The sequence below is a fragment of the Podarcis muralis genome, chromosome 6, assembly GCF_964188315.1.
Source record: "Podarcis muralis chromosome 6, rPodMur119.hap1.1, whole genome shotgun sequence".
NCBI classification, from domain to species: domain Eukaryota; kingdom Metazoa; phylum Chordata; class Lepidosauria; order Squamata; family Lacertidae; genus Podarcis; species Podarcis muralis.
The window spans coordinates 55947052-55971779 of NC_135660.1; the positions used below are offsets into that span (position 1 = coordinate 55947052).

At 42.9% G+C, this 24728-nt stretch overlaps 1 protein-coding gene across 3 annotated transcripts in view; it reads left to right on the forward strand.

Annotated features, from left to right (window-relative positions):
- Positions 1 to 20929, forward strand: part of LHPP (phospholysine phosphohistidine inorganic pyrophosphate phosphatase) — a 108482-nt gene extending 87553 nt beyond the window's left edge. For 2 of the 3 annotated variants that reach the window (XR_013393216.1, XM_028730004.2), the window contains one exon: positions 20501 to 20929. Coding sequence is in view for 2 of the 3 variants with exons in the window: in XM_028730004.2 (XP_028585837.2) it covers positions 20501 to 20597 (97 nt within the window). In the remaining variant the exon portion in view is untranslated. Of the gene's footprint in view, positions 1 to 7456; positions 7554 to 20500 lie in introns of all 3 variants that reach the window. The other variant, XM_028730003.2, reaches the window with a different exon arrangement.
- Positions 20930 to 24728: the final 3799 nt, after the last annotated feature.

The window sequence follows — 24728 nt, forward strand, 5'->3', positions numbered from 1 at the left end:
TCAAGAACAACATCCTTGCCACTCTGGTTCCAAAACTCATAAGAAATCCATAGAATCAGATAATAAGAGTTGTAGAGTTGGAAGGCAATCACATTTACAGAATCCCTGACAGATGGCCATTCAACCTGTTGAGAAACCTCCAATGAAGGAGAGTCCACCACCTTCCAATATAGTCTGTTCCACTGTCAAACAGCTTTTCAGAAAGGTCTTCATAAAGTTTAGTTGGAATTCTTGCCATTTGAATCCATTGGTTCAGGTCCTACCACCTGGAGCTGCAGAAAACAAGCTTGCCCTATCTTCCATGCAATGTCAAAACCAATTGTGTTTTACAATGCAAATTAATGCACTCTCTCCACTTCAGTATTGTTTTATTTATAGTCTACTGTATTTCATTAAAGATAGGTCAAACCTGCACACACACACCCTCCAATAAACCCAGAACCCGTGCACATTCCTGTTTCCTGGTGAGCTCACTGTCCAATTTAAGTAATTAAAGAGTTTGGAGAAGAAAGGAAGCAAAATAAATAAAATTTAAAATTGCATTTAACAAAACAAGGTATCAGAAATTATTCAGCCTAATTCTCTGCTTGTTCCTCCTATTCCTTGATCAGTCTAGAGATAACCAGAGGACCGTATCAAGACATTAGAGGAGTAATTGGATGTGTTGCTTATTCTTTGTACTGTAGCCAGTTTATATCACTCTGGACATCTCCCATCTGTTAGCCCAATTCAGTGGAGCAACTTTAGAGGCAATAGGGCAAACAGTCCACTTGGTAACAGCTAAAATAGCACTGCATACATAGCAAGTGAGTCACAGTTGCCTTGCTCTGTCCTATTTTCTGTAAAAACACCGTGCTATGTAGAGAAGGTAATGCAGCCTTTGGATTGTAGACAACTAAATTCTACTCAGAGTAAACCTATTAAAATTAACAGGCCTAGGTAAGTCATGTCCATTAACTTCAGTGAGTCTACTTGGAGAAGGACTAGCTTTGGAAGCAGACCAGAACCGGAAACCCTATTGTGGATGGATTTGGTGTAGTTAACCAAATACAAAATTGTGCATTGTGACAAAGTGCATTCCTCAAGGGCCATAGTCCAGACTTTGCTTGTTCCAGAAAAGGTTCCACCTCTGAATTCTGGCTCATGCAGAATGTTTCAAGGCAGCTTCTATTTCTGTTAACATTGTAAAAACTTGTCAAATCTTCTCTTACCTTCTGTTTAATTCCTACGCACATTTATGATGCTGAGCTTCCAATGGGTTAGTTGATGGATGTTGCCCAGTGACTCACAGTTTCTGTTTGCTGGCTGACATAATCCATTAACTGCCTGAACTTACTGACTTCTGTGACAGCTGTGACAAAGGCACAGGTTTTGCCACGCCAAAGACTGCTGTGTGGTTTTTCCACCTGGAATTTCCTCCACCGGTACAAGGCTGGTATTGGACCTTTTGGCACCAACGGGGCATTGTTTTCAGTGGCCTTGCATACCTAGTTTCTCTCTTCCTCAGGAAAACATTTCTTGCCTTCACACCCACCCAGATTTCATCAGTCAGGTCTATTGTTTTGCAAGCTTTCTTGGCTCTCGTGACATCCACTTTTTATCACCTACACTGCGAACCCATAAATCCCCTGAACTCGGAATTTGAGGGAAGAGTAGAAGAGAACTTGAACACTGACAGGTTATGTCAAAAATCTCAACTAGGAACTCACATAGTGATCTGAATAGATGGCTGTCCTGCATGCTCTCATTCCATTCCTCGCATTTAGTCTTGCTGGAGGGAAAGTAGAGACAGCACTGCACAGACTTATAGACTCATCTTTTTGGCAGCCTTTCCCTTAGAATAATCTGCAACATTGCTCCTTGTAATGCTTTGTTTTTCCTTATTATCGTTGGTATCATATGTCATTTCTCCACCCTTGTTCCTGTGCTGCTCTTTATGCATTTTCACTACACACCTGTAAAGATCAGTGCAGGAATAATAAGGGATAAATGACACAAGGAGTGATAAATGGACTGCTTGAGATGCCAGATTGGGACATCTCCATTAGATTTACTCAGAATGATTTGGGTTGCTTGAATGACTTAAGTTAATTCCCATGCCAGTTGTCGGCAAGCCCTGACTGATAATGCAGCACTGGCATATTAAGTACCCATATCACCCAGGCAATTACCACAACGGGCAGCCTTCTTTACGCTTATTGAACATACATGGATGGGGAAATGTGTGGAATGGGAATTGATGTTGCATCTTTCTCCCGACTGGATGAAAAATTTCATTCACCCCATGTGGGGCCGGTCAAAAGAACTCGCTACACTTTGCGGCAAGTCAAATGGTCTTCCATGGTCTTTTGTAAAGTATGTTTCTTCCGAATTTTAATCTCCTTGCTGAATTTGTAAAGTTAGGTGTGAGAGCTGTTCTCCTTTATGGCTTGCTTACTTTTGTAAATTCTCTGTTGTGAAAATAAGGCATTGGACTTCTCTGTCCCCATTTCCAATGTGGTAAGTTGGTCTTCCCACTGAGATAATAGACCTGTGTCTAGACTATACCGCTTCAGGCTGGAACTGGAGCTTTCATCCATACAAATGCATAAGAGATGTTATACCACTTTTAAGAATACATTCCAGCAAGGCAAAGGTACTTGAGGAGGATGCAAAGCAGGGATGATGAGGGGTGAGGCCCTAGAGAGGTTACAATGGCCCTATTTAACCCCTGGACCTAGGTGTCCTGACACCTGCTTTGAAGGTTAACAACAGCATCTGGAAATAAAAGTGGCCAGATTGGCCATGGGAATAATGTTTGACCCTCACTCGGTGAGCCAGTTTGTACAGTTTACAGAAGTGAGTGCTGCATTTCTTAAGACTCACCCAGTAACTTATGTCCAGATTCAGAGGAGAGTGTAGGTAGCAAACATGGTGCCCTCTAGATCTTGTGGCATACAGCTCTCTTCACCCATTGCCGTTGGCCATGCTGGCTGGGCTGATGTGAGCTAGAATCCAAAGCATTTTGTAAGTCACTACATTGGCTAGCCCTACAGTAGGATATTATATTTACTGGCTAAGCCTGAAATTGGTGGTGGAGTGCATCAGAGGTGTGAAATAAAATTGAGTGCAATTGGTAACTCAGTGAGAGCTGAACTGTCTCCCACCTGATCTTAAAGGAAAATGTGCTTTGGTTTGCATAAATATCTCCCTAATTTGCTACAACCTTGGCACTTCACCTGGATAATTTTCCAGCAAAGGCTGAGATCTGGAATGCATCGATCTTTCCATTACGATATACGATATCTTTATTGTCATTGTCCCATGTAGACCAATGAAATTGAAAAACTACATAAAACTACATAAAAACTACCACAAAACTACATAAAAACTACATAAAACATTCAAAAACCCCTAAAACCCCATTCTGTTGATAGATAGAACAACTTTTTCCTCTGGGTGGCAAAGAGAATCTGTGTCCAGTTCAACATGGGATTAATACTCGGGCAGTAAAGGTTGTCAGTCCATAATTAGTTTAGGAAACTCCAAGTATAGTCTAGAGGTGTGAAGTTCGGGGGCATTCTGGGAATGTTTTTAGAGGCATTCATGTATGCATGCCGACCATTTCTCTGCTCAATATTGTTTCCTCAAATATCCTGGGGGCGGGAATATGCAGGTCTTCATGCCCTCCCCCCGCCCCAGCTTGAGGCTAAAACTGCTTGGGGGAAATGACCCAAGGAGAAAAGGTCCCTTCCTTCTGCTCTAGATTAAAGCTTCCTGCAGCTGCTTTTCAATTTTAAAAAAATGATGAGAGGGAAATGCTATGCACCACTGTTTTAAAACTGAGAGAGTTTCTATGAGCTTAGACATTGTAGAAAGCCATGTGCATGGCTACGGCTGCTACTGCAGCAAACCACGGGGGTTTAAACGTTTGCGTGGTGTGTGGGTTTCAAAGTCTATATTTTTGGAAGCTGAAACAATATTTTGTTAGGTTTTACAGCAGAGCAGGGCCCAAGAGATACAGCATTTTTCTTTACTCAGAGCTTCATCCGACTTCACTAGGTTTGACATAGGCCTCCTTAGAAGATGCCCATGATTGTGCCCTCTGCAGAGTTTTTAGAGTTGTTTACATAAAAATGGGGGCTGGATGATTCAACTCTGTAATTTGTAAGGAATCAGGGCAGTGGGCAGCTTGAAAGTTGTTTGACATGGGAATGAACAGTTCTTTGTAAAATGCACTAGTGGGGGATGTCATCTGGAGATTTTTTTAGAATTAGAATGCCTTAAGAGTAAATGTATGGAACATATACATTAATCTATTTTTGTTGCATTGGTCTGGTCAATGTCATCTCTAAATTACTCTTTTAAAAGAACTGCTTGTTGTCTTAGGCCAAATCCCTTTTCATCCAAAGTTTTTAAAAAAATTATTCTCCTGTCGTTCCTGGAGCTATAGAGTTGTTGATCTTTTTATTTCTTGTTATGAGAATCAAACCTATTCCATATGACACAAAACTTAATATAGTGAAGGGCATTTTAGTTTACAGTGGTACCTCGGGTTACATACGCTTAAGGTTACATACGCTTCAGGTTACAGACTCCGCTAACCCAGAAATAGTACCTCGGGTTAAGAACTTTGCTTCAGGATAAGAACAGAAATCGTGTTCCTGTGGTGCGGCCGCAGTGGGAGGCCCCATTAGCTAAAGTGGTGCTTCAGGTTAAGAACAGTTTCAGGTTAAGAACAGACCTGCCCCAATTTTCTTCAATTTCAAATCAGTTTGTGATATGTGTATTTTTAAAACGCCCTCAAAGGGATGGAACAACTCCCTTATGAAGAAAGGTTGTGTTGGAGCTTTTTCCATTTAGATAAAAGGTATACAATGAGAGAGGTATACAATGGAGGTACGTATAGAAAATGATGCATGGCATTGACAAAGCGGATAGAGAAAGGTTTCTCTCCCTTTCTCATCACAACACTCTAACTCAGGGACATTCAAAGAAGCTGAATGCCGAGGGACTCAGGGCATACAAAAGAAAGTACCTGCTCACAAAACATATAGTTATATGGAATTCACTCCCACAAGTGTCAGTGATGGCCGCCAACTGTCAGGTGTGCATGTAGGAGCTAGTCTCTGTGGCCAATAGGACTTTGCAGGACTGGGGCCTTCCTAAGTTTGTTCTGAAGAGGCAAGGCGTGGCCTCACAGGTGAGGCCGATTGGTAACTCACAGCACCTGTGTGAGAGCCAGTGTGGTGTAGTGGTTAAGAGCGGTAGTCTCGTAATCTGGGGAACCGGGTTCGTGTCTCCACTCCTCCACATGCAGCTGCTGGGTGACCTTGAGCTAGTCACACTTCTTTGAAGTCTCTCAGCCCCACTCACCTCACAGAGTGTTTGTTGTGGGGGAGGAAGGGAAGGAGAATGTTAGCCGCTTTGAGACTCCTTAAAGGGAGTGAAAGGCGGGATATCAAATCCAAACTCTTCTTCACCTGGTGGCAAGAGCTGGGAAAGGATATAAGGTCAGCATTTTGCTTTAGCTCTCTGCCACAGCAACATGTCTCCTGTCTTGCTGCGTTTGGTTCCTTGACTCCTTGCTCCCCTGACTTTGTGACTCCTTCCTTCTTGATCCTCAGACCCTTGGCTTCTTGACTCCCAGCTCTCTGACCCTCGGACTCTTGGCTTCCTGACTCCTGGCTTCTGGCCCCCCCATTCCTACTCCCACCCCGCCATCTTGCCCCCGGTCCTGACGTCCCCTGCTGGGACTTTGATCGCCCATGAACCAGACCATGACACCAACTTGGACAGCCTGAAAAGAAGTTTAGATAGCCTCCACTGTTGGGGCAGTATGCCTCTGAATGCCAGTTGCGGGAAACCCTGGAAGGGGAGAGTGCTGTTGCACTCGGGTCCTTCTTGCATGCTTCTCACAGGCATCTAGGTGACCACTGTGAGATCAGGATGCTGGACTAGATGGGCCATTGGCCTGATTCAGCAGGCTCTTCTTATGTTAACAATGCATATTGACTATGGCGGAGCTGGTACTTGGGAAGAGCGTTAGGAAAAATTCAGATTTTTCATTTGTTTCCATCAGCTACCTGCACTCTGTGTTTCCATGTAATTGCTTTTACCATGGTTTTCCATATCATACAGGAACTATTTAAATATTATGGCATGTTGCTATGATTATAATTTTAATTATCACAAACATACTTGGAGTTTTTCATCTCTCTAATCTCATTATATGTCACTCTGTATTTTGGTTTAGTTTACTTTGCAACATGCTGTGCTCGCAGTACAGATTGCAATTCCAGCATGTGAGTTACTAATCACCATGACTAAAGCTGCAAGCTGGACGAGGGGAGGCACTTAATTGCCTTCCAGAAACCCTTCAGTATTCTGAATGTAGAACTAAGAGCCAAGGATGGCTGAGTGTCTAATCTTAAATTATTCCATGGACTCCCTGAGCAGACTTGGAAAATAAAATGTGTTTGGAAACATGCTGCTTAAACGCCTTCATATCATGGACTTTGCAACCTTAGGGCGGACAGCTTTGAGTACAGGGATGGGCTCAGAGTAAAGTTTCTTAAAAACTAACTCATACGCTTTTGCATATTTGTGGGTTGCAGTTTCAAAGTAAAGGCAAACATGCAAAGATTCTCTCTTTTTAAAGAAAGTGCTAAAGATACACCAACTCTCAATTGACACTTGCCATTGTTTTTAAAAAATATCAGATGAAAGCTGTATGACAATCAAATACATGAATGGCCAGGTGTCTCCTAGCACCTGGGTACATTTCTCATATAGACCCTAAATGCTGAAAATGTTGCCTATGCCTATTTTAGCCCTTGTAAAAATCCTTAACTGGTAATGATCAGCAGCACATCCCTAGTTTTAATCCATTTGGGGATGAAGCCAAGCAGTGAACCAGAGAACCAAGAGCTTAGCCAGCACCCTGATGGTCTGCAGTCTCTGTTCAGCTGTGTAGAATTTAGCTACAGCTGACAGCATCTGTCCCACTCTGTTAAACACTTGAGTTCCGTAGCTGCAAATATAAAAGCTTTATTACCCTTTGGAAGATGTATTTCTTTAGCTTATAGGCACTTCCTGGCAAGACAGACTGCCTTTCTCTGCCTGCTTGTTCCCCCTCCACTACTGCCACAGCAAAGGGCTGCTACTGCTTGGTGACTACTCCCTTTTTCTGTTCACCTAGGTTAGTCCTGCTGCAAAATGTACTAAGAGCCCTGCCTGAGAACTTGTATATAATTCCCTTATTGAGCCTGGTATGCTAACAGCACCTGTGTCGAACCTGAATCCCACAATCCAGGTCCAAAAGGCAATGCAGTGCCCATCTAAAAAGGATGCCCATGTAAAAGAAGATTCCCACATAACAGTGTTAGATCCAGATGACCAAGCAATATAACCTCACATATTGGGTGGTAGCCAACATTATGCAAGCATATTTTCCCTTTCTCCTTTCCCCCTACAGATCCCTGCCCCCATCTGCTCCAGCGGATCCCCCAACGCTCCCAAGCAGATATGATGGGCATGTTGGGGGCTACAGGGGCAGAGCTGAGTCCTGTTGTGTAAGTCTGTTTTGCTCTCAGATGGGCACAAGTGGAAGCCACCCATTGTTTGTGGAAACCTGTAGTATGGAAAGGCATAACACTTGTAACTTTCAATTGTGTGTTTTTTTTCAAGCAAATATCCTGCCTTACTGATGCTATCAGCACTACAGTTTATATGTATCTGCTGTAGATGAGCATGCAAGAAAAATTATTGCAAGCCCAGGTTAGGCACTTGTTACAATAAGCAAATCCTCATGTACCATGCTCATAGTAAATGATGTGGAAGAGAGCAGTGGGTTTTCCTTGATTCAGCTCTTTGATCTTCCAGTGTTTCTGAAATATGAGTGCTCCGTTGAGCAAAAGCCTAATATATATTTTGACAGGTTAGACTGAAGCCATGTTTTATTTGTTTAGAAGTCCCTTAATAATGGATAAAACAAATAAAAATTGAGAACTTTTTCTAGTGTGGAATGTTAAGCTTGCCTTCTTAATCCGTCTTTTCCCCATGGGGCTTTTTCCTACTATGGCTACAACTTCTGTCATTTAAACTATGAAGGATATGTCATTTCTTATTGACCCTCACCTCAACTATGGACACACACATAGAGAGAAATAGATAGCAGAAATGCCAGGTCCTTTTCCAGGCTTTGTCCAGCCCTGCAGAGGCATCCCAAGTATCCCAAATGTCAAACGCTAAACTCATGCAATGCTGCCCATAAGCACTGCTTCAGCCTTTAAAATGGAGACAGGGCCTACAGAGGCACTGCCTGTTTTTATGCCAATATATTTATTTTATCACTTTAATTTACTATAATATTTATGTCCTTCATGTCCAGCCTGTAATGATATGTTCAGGGTGGCTAGAGGTAACATCACTATAAAACTGTTCACACAGTGAACTAGAAACTGCAGAAAGTTAACCAAAGGACACAGCAGATAATGCACAGTCAATTTAAGAGTCAGACAAGACTATAAACAGACTGAAATAATAGTATTTTAGCCTTGTATCTAAATATCACGGAAGAGGGAGCAACCTCACAACAGAGGCCATGTCAACCATGCCTCTGATGGTGGTTGGGCACAGAGCACAGCTTACTCAAGACCTGAGTGGATGGGTAGGGTCATTTGAGAGAAGCAATCCCTTCAAGCATCCTGGTCAATATATAACCAGCACTTTGCATGTGTTTGTTCATTTGTTTAGAGTATTTTTTTATGTTACCTTCATTAAAAAGTCCCAGAACAATATATGGTAAAATTATAAAAAGAACAACAGATTTAAAAACAAAAACAAAACCTAAAAGCTAAAAACAAACTGTGTCATTCAGCAGAATGGGTAAGCAAACCTGGATTACACCAGGTGGTGAAAAGCCTGGGCAAATAAAAACACCTTTGCCTGGAGCCAGGATGACATCAAGGTTTGGCACTAGTTGAACCTTCCTGGGGAGGGCATTTCAAAGACAGGAACTGGGCTCAGAAACAAACTGGAAGCTACTGTGGATGAAATAGCAACGGAGGCAATGTGCAGAAAGGGAGGCAGGGCTCTAGCTCAAACTCTGACTGCCACATTTGGGTCCAGCTGAAGTTCCTGAACAATATTCGTGTTATTACAGCATGTGCAGTTGCGGCCAGACTCCCCTTTCCCCAGGAACAGGCACAGCTGGGCAAACTGCACTCCTGACCGGCCAGGAGCAGAGCTGTTCCAGGGCCTGCTGTTGACCTGCTGATCCTCCAGGAGCGATGGATGCCCTGTCCAAAGTAGACTGTACCTAGTGACCAGAGCCGTCTTTCCCATAGGGCTTAGTGGTGCTTTGCACCAGTGCGCCGGCCTCTCAGGGGTGCCCCAGCGAGTGAGGGAGCTGCACGGCTTTGTCGGTGGCCTCCCCTTTTCCTGCATGCCCGCCAGCTACACCCCGCCAACCATATGGCTGGCAGGTGTGCAGCTTCCTTCCCAAGCCTCTGTGGGGATTGCTCTCCTCCCAAGTAGGCTTGGGAGGGAAGCTGAGCTCTCCTCCTGCAGAGGCTTGGGAGGGAAGCTGTGGACCTGCCAGCCATATGGTTGGCGGAGTGCAGCTTCCCTTCCAAGACTCTGCAGGGATTGCTCTCCCGCAGTGGCATGGGGGAGAGTTGCGCCCTGCCCGATGGCTGGCAGTGTGCAGCTTTGCGCCCCCCCATCCATGGCAATTGGGGGGCGCTGGGTGGATATTTGCACCCAAGTGCCGCATCTGCTAAAGATGCCCCTGCTGGTGACCCGCTAGTCCTGCTGACCAGAACCACATCTTTCTACTCCATCCTCTTACCAAAATCCCAGCTATTGAGTATGCTTTCAGCTGTGCCTGTCCGGCAAATCATCTGTAAGGATAATGCATCCAGGCCAAATTTCTTTTGTAAGTCAAAAGTAATTCTACAACTATGAGATTGTTGCAGTCTTACTTTTCCTTTGGCTATTTGGCACTGAAACTTATATGCCAAAGCATTTTAAATGAAGTGTTACAAACTGACGAACGGGAATTTAGATACCCGGTTCCCTTAAATTTGATGGGCAGCTGGATGCTTCATTCTGTCTTTTGAGCCTTTGATATTTCCCCTCCTCTTGACCTGTCTTTGGATGAACAGCTTTTCTGTCTAGTGAGCAATGGCATCATATTATCTCATCCTCATCAGTGGCGAAGTGTCAGTAGTTAAATTTTACTGCAACATTAGAAGTGTGTAAAATGGGATCAACTGAAGAAAGTGCTCAGCACAGCTTGGGTATGCACAGGAGTCAGCCCTATAATTAAAAAAAATGAAAAGGAGGAGAGGAAGAGGTCAGAGAGAGAACCAGCAGAAGGGAGGGCAAGGGTGGAAGAGATTTTACTGGCCTATCATTCCTGCTCATTAGCAAAGAAAAAAGAAAGAAAGGGGATTCTGTGTCTACATGGCAGTATAATAAGATTGCCAAAGTTGTGTGACCCTCCAGCCACAGTAATAGAATCAAGTTTAATTTTTCACATCTTACATTTTTAACCTCTTATTTCTGAAAGGTTTTAAAGCAATGAAAGTTTGGGTGATAAATCAGAACGTCTCAATTGTTTAATTTTTGTTAGTTCAGAGCCTTCTGCTGGAATACTTTGTTGCAACAAACTTCATCATGACTGTGCTTAATACTTGTATAGCAAGTTCAAGTTTTCATGGGTTTCGCGTTCATTGTCTAGTTGTGCTCCTCACAGGGAAAGTCAGTATTATGATCCTTCATATTGCAGATGAACCAGAATGGCCACCTAGAGAGTTCATGGCAGAGGTGAGATTCACACTAGGATTTTCTGATGTGTGGTAATGCTGGTCTGAATTATTCAGTCCAGATCTCTCTTTTTGGCAGTGTGTGTGTGTGTGTGTGTGTGTGTGTGTGTGTGTGTGTGTGTGACAACAGCCACCCAAATATGTTTGCACCCTTGAGAGAAATTCTCCTATTTTTAAGTGTGTGTCTTCAGAATAATCGTGTATTAATATTGCCAAGCCTGGTCTCTATTTAAAAGCAACCACCCACCCACCCCTCTTAATCTTCCATTGATACTACACAGAAGAAAAGTGATGGCACAACTGAGTCAGAGCGGGGACCCCTAATTCATCCAGCAAGGTTTCTGTAATCCATGCCAGGTTGACCCTTTTATCCAGCATCAAATCCAAAAGGATTGCCATATTATTGGATATGGTTCTCAAATCAGCATTTGATGATGATTATGATGGTGGGACGCGGGTGGCGCTGTGGGTAAAAGCCTCAGCACCTAGGGTTTGCCGATCGAAAGATCGGCGGTTCGAATCCCCGCGGCGGGGTGCGCTCCTGTTGCTCGGTCCCAGCGCCTGCCAACCTAGCAGTTCGAAAGCACTCCCGGGTGCAAGTAGATAAATAGGGACCGCTTACTAGCGGGAAGGTAAACGGCGTTTCCGTGTGCGGCTCTGGCTTGCCAGAGCAGCGATGTCACGCTGGCCACGTGACCCGGAAGTGTCTCCGGACAGCGCTGGCCCCCGGCCTATAGAGTGAGATGGGCGCACAACCCTAGAGTCTGTCAAGACTGGCCCGTACAGGCAGGGGTACCTTTACCTTTACCTTTTATGATGGTGGTGGTGGTGGCATTACTATCATGCTTTTGAATGTTCGATGTACTATACAAACTACATATTTTTGCTATCCTTTCCACAGGTCTGTACTTTAGAGTCTGAGGTTGGTGGGACAGTGCCCTACTTGTCCTAGTGGGCCAGCCTCCATTGTATGTATCCTAGAATGAAATGACCAAAACAGTCTTCCTTTTCTATCCCCATCTCCATCCCATTAGCAGATTTAATGCACATACCTGTAGTCTGCTTGTTGTGATCCACAATGCGAACTGGGAGTTCTACAGCATTCTAGCTAACTTGGCAAAGAACTAGAAATTAACTTTTTTAAAGTCCAGTGAGTTATTTGTGTCCTTTGTCTGTTATCTGTTAATCCTGTAGGTATATTTAAGGTGCTGTTTGTTTGGAGTTAGGCCTGGAAGCTTCAAAGTATATACTTTCTGGGTACCTACTGGGAAAGTTCCTCTTTGGTGTTGTTGAATTTTTTCTTTCTGAATAGGGTCACATGGCGAAGGCAGGAATAATCTTGTTCATTGGTAATAAAACTAAGAAGACAGAGGGATATTACCCTTGAATTTTAACAACACAGTGACAATCTCTTTCCCTGCTTTTTTTCAGTAAACTGGCAAGAGGGGTTGACATTTGAACATTTGCCGTTAGAGGGGGATAATGGAGATGCAGTTTTATTGAAAACAGCTGTGCTATACACAAAGAACAGCAATGCTCAGTGCACCCATATGTAAGACATACAAATCCTCTGATTACAGTCTTCCCAGCCAACTCAGCATGGGAACACTTTGATTTCCACCAGTATCGTTACATTCACACCCAAAGCCCAGAGTCCCATCTAACTGTAATGTATTGATTTTATCATTTATGTGTTTTCAACATCTCTACCCCCAACTGGATCTCATATTCAAATTAGATGAATAGTATGAAGAGGATTTAGAAACAAAAAAGAATCGGCAAATGGGAGAAAATCAATAAATAAGAAAATCGTATCCCTAAACGCAAATAATTTGTTGCTTAAGATGAAGTGACAGATTTCAGGAATCATCCCAAAGGATAGACAAAGCCTATTAGATGGTATTATAGCCTTCCTTGTTTCATTCCAGCTAGGCAGACTTTCTGATCTTCCTCTCTGAAATGCACATTTGGAAGGTTGGCCTAAGCAGCTGGCAAGAGCTTCTCCTGTCAAAATGGATGAATGGACTAAACAGCTTTTCTCTGTAATTTGGAAGCTACCAGGTCCATAAACAATATATAACATTAGCATGCCAGTAGAGAAAGCATGGGACTCCTGGTTATAGAACCATGTAAAAGCTAACAAAAGGCAATTCAGTTCATGAGGCTCTTGTGGCTGACAGCAACATGTCATTGTCTAAAACCCTTTTTAAAAACAATTAATATTATTAATATTTTTATGTTTGCAAATATAGCATGCATCATGCACATCTGTGCATGCGCAAGCACATCATTTAATCCTCTACCCCCCCATCTTGTTCTTTGTGCATCTGCTCAGATCTAAGGTCTATGAAATTCACACTGATGTGGAGATGCATGATAAAGAAATACCATCAAATACACATGGCTTAAGAAATTCCCACTTTGTATTGTATGTGGTTCCCAGGGAGTCACTGAGCAGATACAAAACTGTTTCACTTCAGCAAGGTGGCATCCTCATGTACCTTTAAGCCCTGCCCAGGGACCTGGGTCTCTGACAATTATTGCACATAATGTATGTAAACAGAAGATTGAAATCTGTAAAATCTGCTAGTGATTCCATTTGAATATTAGTTTCAGCAATAATTATTCCCTCCCGAAAGGCAGACTATATTACCCTTTAAGGCTAGAAGAAGTATCTTAGAAACAACTTCCTAAGCATTTGGAAATCTACTGTCTATAAAATTATTAATGTTTAATCACATAACAATTAATGTTTGATCACTTAACTATTAATTAATGACTGCTTTCTCATTGCTTTAAAGTTTTTCTTTCTTTCCTTGTGACCTCATTTTTGTCCCAGCCTTTTATATGTAATGTTCCTTCCTTGGCTGCTCATGAGCATTATCAGGAATGGAATACTTGGGGCAAGGCTCCACCCTCCCTTCTCTCTATATGCACAAATGCATGCATGTTTGCCAACCCTGCCGTTTTAGAAATAATTCTTCAAGGACTTATTTCCACAAATACAGTTTGTCTTTACTTTGTATTGCACCTTATTTCTTTTCTTTCTTTCTTTAAAATGCACAACCAGATCTTGGGAGACATACAGACATTGAAAAGACAAAAAGACTTGAAACTTAAATATAGTCAAGTAGCATGATGGACAGCCTCATCCTGTGCATGTTTACTCAGAAGTAAGCTCCACAGAGTTCAATGGGACTTATTCCAAAGTATGCATAGGACTGCAGCCTTAGTAATAAAGACACTAACATGTGACAGGAGGATAGGAACCAGATAGTTTGCTGTTTACCTTGCTCTCGCCCTGCGAAGTTATGTGTATTTACTCTAGAGCACATGGGACAGCTTTGGAATAACTGAGGTTCTCAATTGCTACAGGAAACTGGCTGGGCTCCCAAACAACAGAATGACTTTAAAAAAAAAAAATATCATGCTACACTTCACATTTTTATTTTATATACAAGCAAGTTGAGCAAGAAACCTTCCCCAGTGATCTTTATCTCAACATTATTAACGTTTTAATGTTCATCAGGGATGCACCAGAGCCAGATTCTTAACGATTTAGCCATGTTGTTAAAAGTCCTCTGTCAACTGGAAGCCACAACAAAGGAGCTGGAACATGGTTATAAGTCAATACTCTCCACTAGGCTTCGTGCCAGCCCTTCCCACAGCCCTCTTCAGCACACATGTGCAGTGGCTCGAAGCCCAACCCACCTCGTTCAAGTCGCCGGGTGTGTGGTGAAAGATTCAGATAGAGTTGCAGGGATGTGTCTTGCCGAAGCCAGGCTGAAGGAAGAGGGAAGCTTGATCCGCTCTGTATGTGTTAACAGGAGAAAGGAAAGCTTCTCATGGGTCTCTTAAGTTAAAGCCTACTGTCTTTGGTCGGCTCTTCTACATGTGAGCATGCTGCCTTGCCCAGGGGTATGGAGGGAGATGGCAACAGAAAAAGAGAGCTCGAGACTGCAGTTTCCTGACATTTCTTCGCTTTCTCTATTTATGAAGGAAATAAATTGCGTTGCTCTTCTGGTGGTTTGTGGGAGAAACTGTGCAGTTAAGCCTGCTTTCCAGCTGCATAGTCTGTCCAGCATAAACTGCATCTATGTGGTGTGTTAATGTACTCTGTAGGCACGTGAATGTAATAACAAATCTGCCAAGAGTGGCTTGAATGCACCAGGATTTTAACAGATTCTAGTTAACACACACATGGATCCACCCTGGCCCATGCCCTCCATGCATAAACAAATTCCTATTTATATTGCCTTTATCGCTGCAGTAGCTGTGTTTTTATCAGCTTTTAATGCTAATGCTCTCTGGGGCCTTCATCAACATGACAGCCAAAAAAGCTAGCTATCATTAGCCATTGCATGCATTGTATACATCTGCCCTTCTTTTGGTAGCATTCTGTCTTTATTGTTTTTACCTGTCTGCTCCCAACCTTTATACAGATTAAAAGTGCAGGGACATCCAACAAACCAGCAATGTTAGGAGATGTCTGTGTATTTATACATTTGAACAGTGGGCTTCTTACCTTGACTCCAACTTGGAGTGAGTGAGTAAAACCTGGGCATTTATACAGGGGAGGGGGGAGTATGAAAAAATAAGAAGTTTATGTGCAAGTACTTGTGAAGGGACGCGGGTGGCGCTGTGGGTTAAACCACAGAGCCTAGGGCTTGCCGATCAGAAGGTCGGCGGTTCGAATCCCCGCGACGGGGTGAGTTCCCGTTGCTCAGTCCCTGCTCCTGCCAACCTAGCAGTTCGAAAGCACATCAAAGTGCAAGTAGATCAATAAGTACTGCTCTGGTGGGAAGGTAAATGCCGCTTCCGTGCGCTGCTCTGGTTCGCCAGAAGCGGCTTAGTCATGCTGGCCACATGACCTGGAAGGTGTACGCCGGCCAGGAAAGTGAGATGAGCGCCGCAACCCCAGAGTCGGCCGCGACTGGACCTAATGGTCAGGGGCCCCTTTACCTTTACCTTTACTTGTGGATAAGGAAACTCTGTGGGTGGTACAGGATAATATCCCTCCCATCAGTCACTTTAGAATGTCAAGAGCAGATTGAAACAAACATAATTGGCTTTCATGATACGGCATGTGAAATTGAACTGTACTTCCTGTATTTACGTAGGGCATTAATAGCCAAAGTAGGATTGTACATGCACCTCTGTGCTGGGCATGCCTTATGAGAGTACAACACACACAAAATATTTCCTGTATATTCATATTACTGAGATAATCTGGTGGTACACTTTTGGCGGTCCCTGATGTTCAGTCAGTATTTGCCAGGCAATGAGCCTGCAGTGTGAAAGATTGGAGACATCCCTGATTTCTTTCAGACATTTTTTAAAAAACTGCACTGTTCTGACAGACCTTTGGAATTTGATTTTTTTTTAAGCAACCATTTTTATTGACATGTTATATGCTGCTTTAATGTATTTTGTTCTTCTGTTGTATGCTACCTTGATATATTTCTTATGAAAGTGTGATGCATTCCTATCTTCATATTTCTTCCAAATCATTAAAAAAACCAAGGCCCCATTCTTTACTCATGAAGTAAACTCCTGCAGACCCATTTCTGTTTTCCTGAAGAAAATTTATTCAGTCTGTTGAAAAGTGACATTACCATAGAATTGTGCAAACTGGCCATAGGGTTTTTACATGTGATGACATTCTTAGCGAATCCAGAATATAGCAAATTATCTCAGAAGAATTAACAACTGAATTTCTCTTTGTCCAAGATTGCCTTTACAGTTACTTTCTGCAGACTTGTTTGTCAGAATTACCCTTTGTCCAAGGTTGCATTTACACAGATATTTTCTGCAGACTTGTTTGTCAGAAGGTTTTTGGCTGTTATCCAAGAAATAGAGGCGCACCTTTTAGCAATTTAAATTATTCTGCTTTAGGAAGAATGTAGAGCCTGTAAATGAAGTTTACTTCTTTGTCCTGACTATGAAGATATGAGCCCCCTTTGAAAATGTCTCTAATGGAACGAACAATTACTTTTATTTTAGCTAGTGTCAGGTTTAGTGCTTGTCCCACACAAGACACAGAATGCTGGGACTTTAAGTAGCTGAGGTTTATTTCTCAACAGCAGGCTTACAGCAGTCCAAGCTTCCACAATTCATCCTTCACTGTCAGAGTCAGTTGACTCGACTGGCTTCTGACCCCTCCCAAGGCCAAATATACGCCATGTCCTCCCCCGCCTCCTGCTGGCCCGCCTCTGCTCTCATTGCTTGCTCCACTTCCTACTTCTTGGAGACTCAGGTGCAGCCAATTCCTCCTTCTCTGGAGATTCATCTCTGCTGGGCATGTCCCTGACAGCTAAATAGCTCAAAAAAGCACAAATATTACAAAATAATCTAAAAGTAAATGAGGAAAATTGCCCTTCGCCATTACCATGGTATTGTCATGGTCATATAAAGGGAGCCTTGGGTACTTTACACAGTATGAAAATAAATGTATATGAAAATTCCCTGATATGCCATAAAGTAGCTGGTTTACCTCAAAACTCCATTCTTGATCCAACTGGTGATATAGCTGATAAAGTGGACTGGGATTTATTATTATTATTATTATTATTATTATTATTATTATTACATACAATATTTAAAACTTTGGCACAGCTTTTGGTTTTCGAATGAAAGATTACAACATATATTTCCCTTATTGCCATTCCCAACATGGACAAATTGGCAATCTTCAACACTTTCAGATCCAGCCTTTAACTCAAATATGCCTTTGAGGCCACATCTCTTAAATTTTTTTTTACCATGTCCAGTGATAATATACTGCACCAGCTGATGTTCATGATCCACCAACTGAGCACCAGTGGGCTAACTAATATTTTGTTGCTATGGCTGGGTAATTTCCATTTGTAAATATTCCTACTTTGTTCCCTTTCCTAAGGGATGGGATGGCAGGGATGGGGAAATGGTTGCCTTCCAGATGCTGCTGACCCATTGGGCATGCTGGCTGGGGCTCCTGGAGTCCAACAATATCTGGAGGTTCCCCACTCTTCCTGTACTTCACCAATTTATGCTCTTGAAGCCCGCTTGCAACTTCAATTATCCAGCTTAAGGGTAATGTTTTCTTCCATTCGTATATTTGAATTTGCTGGTCTACCAAGTTTCCACATCAGAAGGCTTTGGTGCGTAGCTTGTATGTAGTATAAAAATGACTTTGGTAAAGAAATATGGTGTTGGGGATTTAATCTGAAAGGTATTCAAAATAAAACAGCCATGTCTTTGAATTCGTCTCACGCTGTGAACGAAAACAAATGTTTCAATATGGCAGCAACAATTTTCTTCCCATTGAATTAATTTATTTTTTTTAATCAGTTGGCATGGGAACCATTTGTTCTTGTCATTTGCTGGTGAGGTTCTGGCAGCTCTCTAAACCCTGATGTGCAGAAAAAGGAAAGAAAACACATTCCTTTGCACACTGGACTTTATTTTTGAGCTCTACAAAGGAAACTGCAAAACAAACAACAGATTACCAGATGGGCCTATGTATCAACAATAATAAAATTTTCTGAGCTCAAGGTTAAAAGGTATTAGGTTATGACTATTTGCTACAACATCCCAACTGTGAAATTACTGCTGTTAAGACAGAGGGACACCATGGTGAGTCACATTCTCCATCTAAACGTAGGATGGGGAACCTATAAGCCTCCAGATGTTGTTTGCCTATCACTCCCATAGTGCCAGGCCAGTATCTTTGCTGGCTGGGGCTGATGGGAGTTGGAGTCCGACAGCACATGTTCCCCATCTCCGATCTAAACATAGATCCCTATGTGTGTCTGATGCATGCACAAAGTGTCCGCATATGTGTGTGTTTCCATTCTGTAGAGGGGGCATCTCCACATCAGTGTTTCTTTTCTTTCTATTAAAAAAAATATTCCTATTACAAAATTGCACATACAGAAATCATAAAATCTATGTTTCTTTACACGGTATGGAGCAAGGAAGACTTTGTGGCCAATAAAGCTAAGGGGATAAGAGCTGGAGCCCCTGAAACTGCAAAACATTACAAAATTAGGGTGCCACATAAGCCCTCTTCAGGCATTACAAAAGAGAGAAGTTGCAACATGAAAGAAGTCACTGAGGGCAAGTGCAGTAACCCTACCCCACCCATGCCCATTTTTTTCATCTTCCACAAGTTGGGAAGCAACTGAATACAACAGGCTTGTGGTCTTGTATCTATGAAGGATACCCTAAATGTTTTGAAGCCCTGGTTTTATTTTGACCAGACCATCTGAGCGGTCTACTTGTGTGAGGTGGGAACTCAAGCAATGCTGCGGCAGCAACTTCCATAATATATGAAGAATGAGAATTTCTTTTACTCAAATGATTCTGCTATGGTATTACACGAGTCCCTGCTTCCCACAGTAACCTCTTACCTGAATGTAAGCTGTTAAATGCACAGATACATGGCTGATCGTAGCACAGAGAGAAATTAGGCAACAAGGCTCTAATTTTTACCTCAGGCATTATAATGCAGTGAAGAAAAGATGGAGACTTCTTCATGTAGCTTCATCTTTCCCTGGCAAACACACTCAAAACAATCCTCTTTGGAACATTCCATTTTCTTCTTCTTCTGCAAAGCTTGATATCAGCATTTCTAATCTTCTGTGGGCTGGTATTTTTATAGATTACCAATGAAGGATAGTCCTCAGGGGCTTTGTAAGGAATTTAATTCTCTCAATAAAGTAAGAGGACTTCAGAAATATGATCAGAGGAACAAGGCCTTAGGAGTTCTCACCTCAGGAACTGAAATATATTTCATGTCCTGACACGTATTACAAGTGGGTGCTGTAACCTGCACACATCCTCTGGCAAACATTTGTTCACAGATTGAGGAAATACCCTTCAATAAATATAGTTGTGCCATTTACACGGTTGAAAAGAGGAGTTGGAGAACAACTAAAGCTATTTGCACGACTGTGTTCTCATGACTGTCCCTGACATCCCCACAGGACCCAGTCAGTGTCCCTGGACATGCATCCAGCTCTAATTCCCATCTTGGATGAGGCCCAATACTCTTGCTGCAGACACCGCAGCCAAAATATACATCTGATATCTGGGGAAAGAGATACAGAGGCGTGTGAATCAGCAAAAAAATAAGGAACTGTAATGAGAGATCTGGCCCTTAGTCCAAGAGGCTACAACTAAACTGCTACGAAGTTGACAGGGCATGATTAAACAAACTTTGTTGTAGACCCAGAAACAAGTCATCTAAACTAAACTGCAAATGAAGGTTGTATTTGGGGGCATTGCTACATAAATATTATGTCCCCTTTTGTATTCATTATATACAGGGATGTTCATTATTGAAATGGTCTAACAGGTTTGGGAAACTTGTGGCTCTTCGGATATTGTTGGGCTCTCATCATCCCTGACCATTGGCCATGCTGGCTAGAGCTGGTGGGAATTGGTGTCCAATTGAGGGTCACAAATTCCTCACTTCAGAGCTGGAAGATCTCAAAACCTTTTATTCATCCTTGTTTAATGACATGGAATTCTGTTTATATAAAGTTGCATAGACACCAACTCATAGTGAACTGGGGGCTGAATTACCGATGGCTTTAAAAGCCCTGGGGAATCTGGTTCACAAATCCTGAGACTGTGTTGCTCACCATTTATGTATATGCACCTGGTTGAAAGACATCCATTCATTCTGTCTTTTGTCTCTTCCCCAGGCCTTGTGATGAGCACCACCCAGAAGTGAAGGCTGATGGTTATGTGAACAACCTTGCAGAAGCTGTGGATGTGATTCTAAAACAACTGCATAAGTAATGGAGCTGCAAGGAGTGACTGAAGGCATAAAGATGGGTGACTTAACTTTAGGTCTGTGACCTTTTGTGCACATCTCTGCTCAGCTTGTTTACATTCACCTAGTTTTAAAATGCAGTAATTGTGTTGCAGTGAGGAGCACTACATACATGCCTCAAAAGTCTGGTTTTTCTAACTTGTCTTTGCAAGTAACTACAGTGAAATACTGACTACAGCGAAAAGTAATGAAGTCTAGTGCATCCTTAGAGCAGCCACCCTTCTGAATCATTTGTATCGTAACTGTTTTGGGTACGTCTAACCATGTCCTATCACTGAATAAACATCTGTGCCACATACCACTTGGCCTGGGACCTGCTTCCTGTGCTGGCTGGTGTTTTTCTGTTTCCTGGAAGAAAGCCCACAAAGGGAGGTCACTTTGTCTCTAGGTCACTTTCCTAAGACATCAGTGCAGAAGTGACCCAATTCTTAACCAGAGAATGGGGAGGTTACATTTTTAGATTGCCTTCCATTCTTGTGGTTTCTCTGAGTTCAGTTGCCCATGCAGGCATTGTCCTCGGAGTGAAGGACACGTGTAAAGCAGAGGAGCTGCTTTGTTCAAGTTCAAGAGCTGAAATGGTAGCATCCAGGAGGGCAGGAAAGGACCTTATCGCCAGACTCCAATTCCCATAAAACCTGCCAGCTTGGCCATTAGTCAGAGACAAAGGGAGTTGTAGCCCAACAACACCTGGAGTGCCACTAGTCCCCCATTTTTGTTTTCGTTAAAACGTTTTATTTAAGGGGCTCAGAGTCTGCCTGAAGTATAGGAGGTGGGGCAGCACAGGTGCCTGATCCAGCGTTTCATTCACTGGCATGCACACCTGTCATCTCAGTTACAAAGCTGGGCTTAGGAATCCACCCTGGGTTTTCTTTTTATATTATGTCCACCTTTTGTATCCTTAAGAGGAGCACTTTCTTATGCAAGGGAGGGGCTGCTTGAAAGCCTGTCCAAGTGATAGTTGAGATTTTTTAAAGGGGGGAAAGTGTTTGGCATGCAACCACAATTCCCTCCTGGCGGATCCAGAGTAAAGTCCGTGCCCAGCACTTCTGAAGAAGGTTTCCTCTATAGTGTTTTGTGCACATGCCATTCTGGGAATGTCATGAGTTCTGTTCACCTTCATCCCGAGAAACACACACGTTTGTGTTCACTTTCATTGTCTTGGAGGAAACACAGGCTCCCACGACCAGACTGCCGCTGTCTAATCACATTGTTTAACTCTTCTAAGAATAGCCTGACACACTGAGAACTATCTTCTGGTGGCTGGACGCCAAGACAAAAGAGCTGGTGTTGGGTTTCCTAATTTCGGAGCCAAATGACTATGCCTTCTGCTGCTGCAGTGTGCAAGTCTTCGTGGATTGGGAAAGGGAGAACAGAACCATTTTGGTTAAACTTAGCAGCAAATTGAAAGACCATTGTCCGTTTCGGACCATTTTAGTCAGATTCTTGGCATTGTCACACTTGTCTAACTTGAGGTAGTAAACTTGTGTTTAGGCACATCTGGTGAGGTTCAAGTGACTGAATGTTGCTCCATTAGGAAAATAATCTCTATGTACAGAAAAGCAGCTGAAGGGAAAACTAAGACTAGAATCCTTCTCCTACTGACATTGGTTTTCTCTGTCCAGGAACTTTTGGTGTGGAGCTGTCAGTTATGAGGCCAGCTCTGCAATCAGAAGTGGGGTGCTCTAACTGAGAACAAGACTTTTATATCTCTTTATTTATGATTCATGGATGGCGCTCAAAGCTGTACTCCTGTGTACACTTCCTTGGCACTAGGTGCCATTGAACTCCATGGAACTAACTTTATCAGTAAATGTGTTTAGGACTGCGTTAAATTTTGCTTACTGAGCCTGATGTGTGGCAAAATCAGCACCTTCTCAGACATTAAAGGCCATGAGAATGGAAGACCAGAGCCTCAGAGATTCTAGCCTACAGCATATATATGACCTCCATTTCTCCATTGCAGGGATGGGGAACCTCAAGTGTTGGGGTGAAATGTGGCCCTCTGGGCCTCTCTGTCCACCCCTTTGGACTCTTCCCTGGACAGCCACCCTCTCAAGCCATACCATCCTTGGGTGTTTTTGCCTGGCTTGAATGTGCGCTTGAACCCTGATGAGGTTTCTTGTCTCGCTTACCTGGATGGGGGAATAGAGAGGAGCTTGTGAATGTAGGTAAAACTAGCCTACTGTTCAAAGCTAAAAACCACATTCATTGCCTGCTTCTGGTTCCAGACCCATCCACCACATCTGGGAAAGTTCCCCAGAAGGGAATGTCACTGTTGGCTTACCCAAGTCCTGCTGTATTGATTAAGTGAAGTGAGAAATCAAGAGTGAGAAATGTTCCCAGCTATTATGAATGTTGCTACTCACGCTTCAGCTGCACTCGGACAAATGTCTTCATAATATGGCATGAATTACTCAAGAGAAAAGCATGCAGCTGCTTCAGCATCCTGGGCCTGTGGAATTCTGTAGGAAGGAACCAGGCTGGGCATTCTTCCCAGAGGAATGTACACTGTGGCAGATGTACAGAAGAGCTGCCTGCTCTGTTGATACAGTTCATTAACACAAAACTACATGCGGGAAGTGGAAAGGCAGGTGCTTGGAAAAATATATGTAATGGAAGTGTGCATCATGTCCTCCTGACTGTATGCTTCATACTGGCCAGACAATTGTTCCATCTGCTGTGTGGGTGAAGACTTATCAAAGGTGCAGATAAGTAACTGGTATTTGTGATCTGTAGAGGGCAGGGTAGGTGCACTTTTAGTTCTCATTCCCTTTCAAACCTCTGTGTAGATACCTCCTAAGGATAGTCAATATTGACTCCTCACAGTTTTGTTCGGCCACGTCCATTTGTGGCAGTGGTTGGGAAGATGGGGAGTTTTGAGGACTGTGTAATCTAGGGGGATAGAAACTTTTGCAGTGGTACCTCGGGTTACATACGCTTCAGGTTACAGACTCCGCTAACCCAGAAATATTACCTCGGGTTAAGAAATTTGCTTCAGGATGAGAACAGAAATCGTGCAGCGGCGGCGCAGTGGCAGCAGGAGGCCCCATTAGCTAAAGTGGTGCTTCAGGTTAAGAACAGTTTCAGGTTAAGAACGGACCTCCAGAACAAATTAAGTTCTTAACCCGAGGTACCACTGTATATAGAAGAACAGTCATGGCTGAAGGGCTCAGGCATAGGTTTACTACTTCAGTGAGAACTATACCTGTGTTCTAGATTGAGTGATCTGTAGGTGTCATTATTAGGCTCTAGAACATTATGGGGAGCCCATAAACAGGACTTGAGCTCTTCCCACGTGATTCCCAGCAGCTGGTATTTGGAGCCATACTTCTCCCAACTGTGGCCACTGACAAATGAACAAATGGTTTGTTGCAACCTATTACTAGTTGTCTGAATGTGCATCAGTTTGTTGTGGTGACTGAGCATGACTAAATAGTCATGCTATACTTTTACAGTGCACTCTGACGTAAGGAAGTTGACCTGTCGCAGGGCCCGCTAACCTCCCAGTCAGGCCACTGCCTGTCCACCTCTGCCCTTTGTCCTTTGCTCCCTTGTCCCTGCTGTCTCTAAACAAAAGCTGTTGTGAACTGTTTGGCCTGTGCTAGGCTTCTGTACTGAGCACTTTTGTATGGTTAGAGCTGCTGTTTTAGAAGGATTCTTCATTCTGTATTGCACTGTCAAATTTTATGAAGCAGTAGAACTGACTTACCTAGAGATCTCTACACTTCCATAACCTGCAGTTTATTTTAAAATTGACATCCTCTGGGGACAGTGCCATGGGGAGTGGTCAAGTAGGGAGGGGAAATGGTCCATGGTGCATTTACTAGCTTCAGGTGTATTTATAATGCATTTAATGGATACAAATGGTAGAAAATAGTCCTAGATAGGATCATTATGGAGCTGATTTAGGTGGGATTTTCAGATCTGTTCCATTCAGGTTTTGTTTGGATTGCTTGTTTATAAACCATTTTCTTAACTTGAGCAGTACTGTATCGGGTACATCAGTAGAACTGGAGGATAAATAAGACCTTTGAGAGCACAATAATTAACAGATGCAAAGGAAAAGAAGATGATCTGATTATTCTGTGTGCTATCAG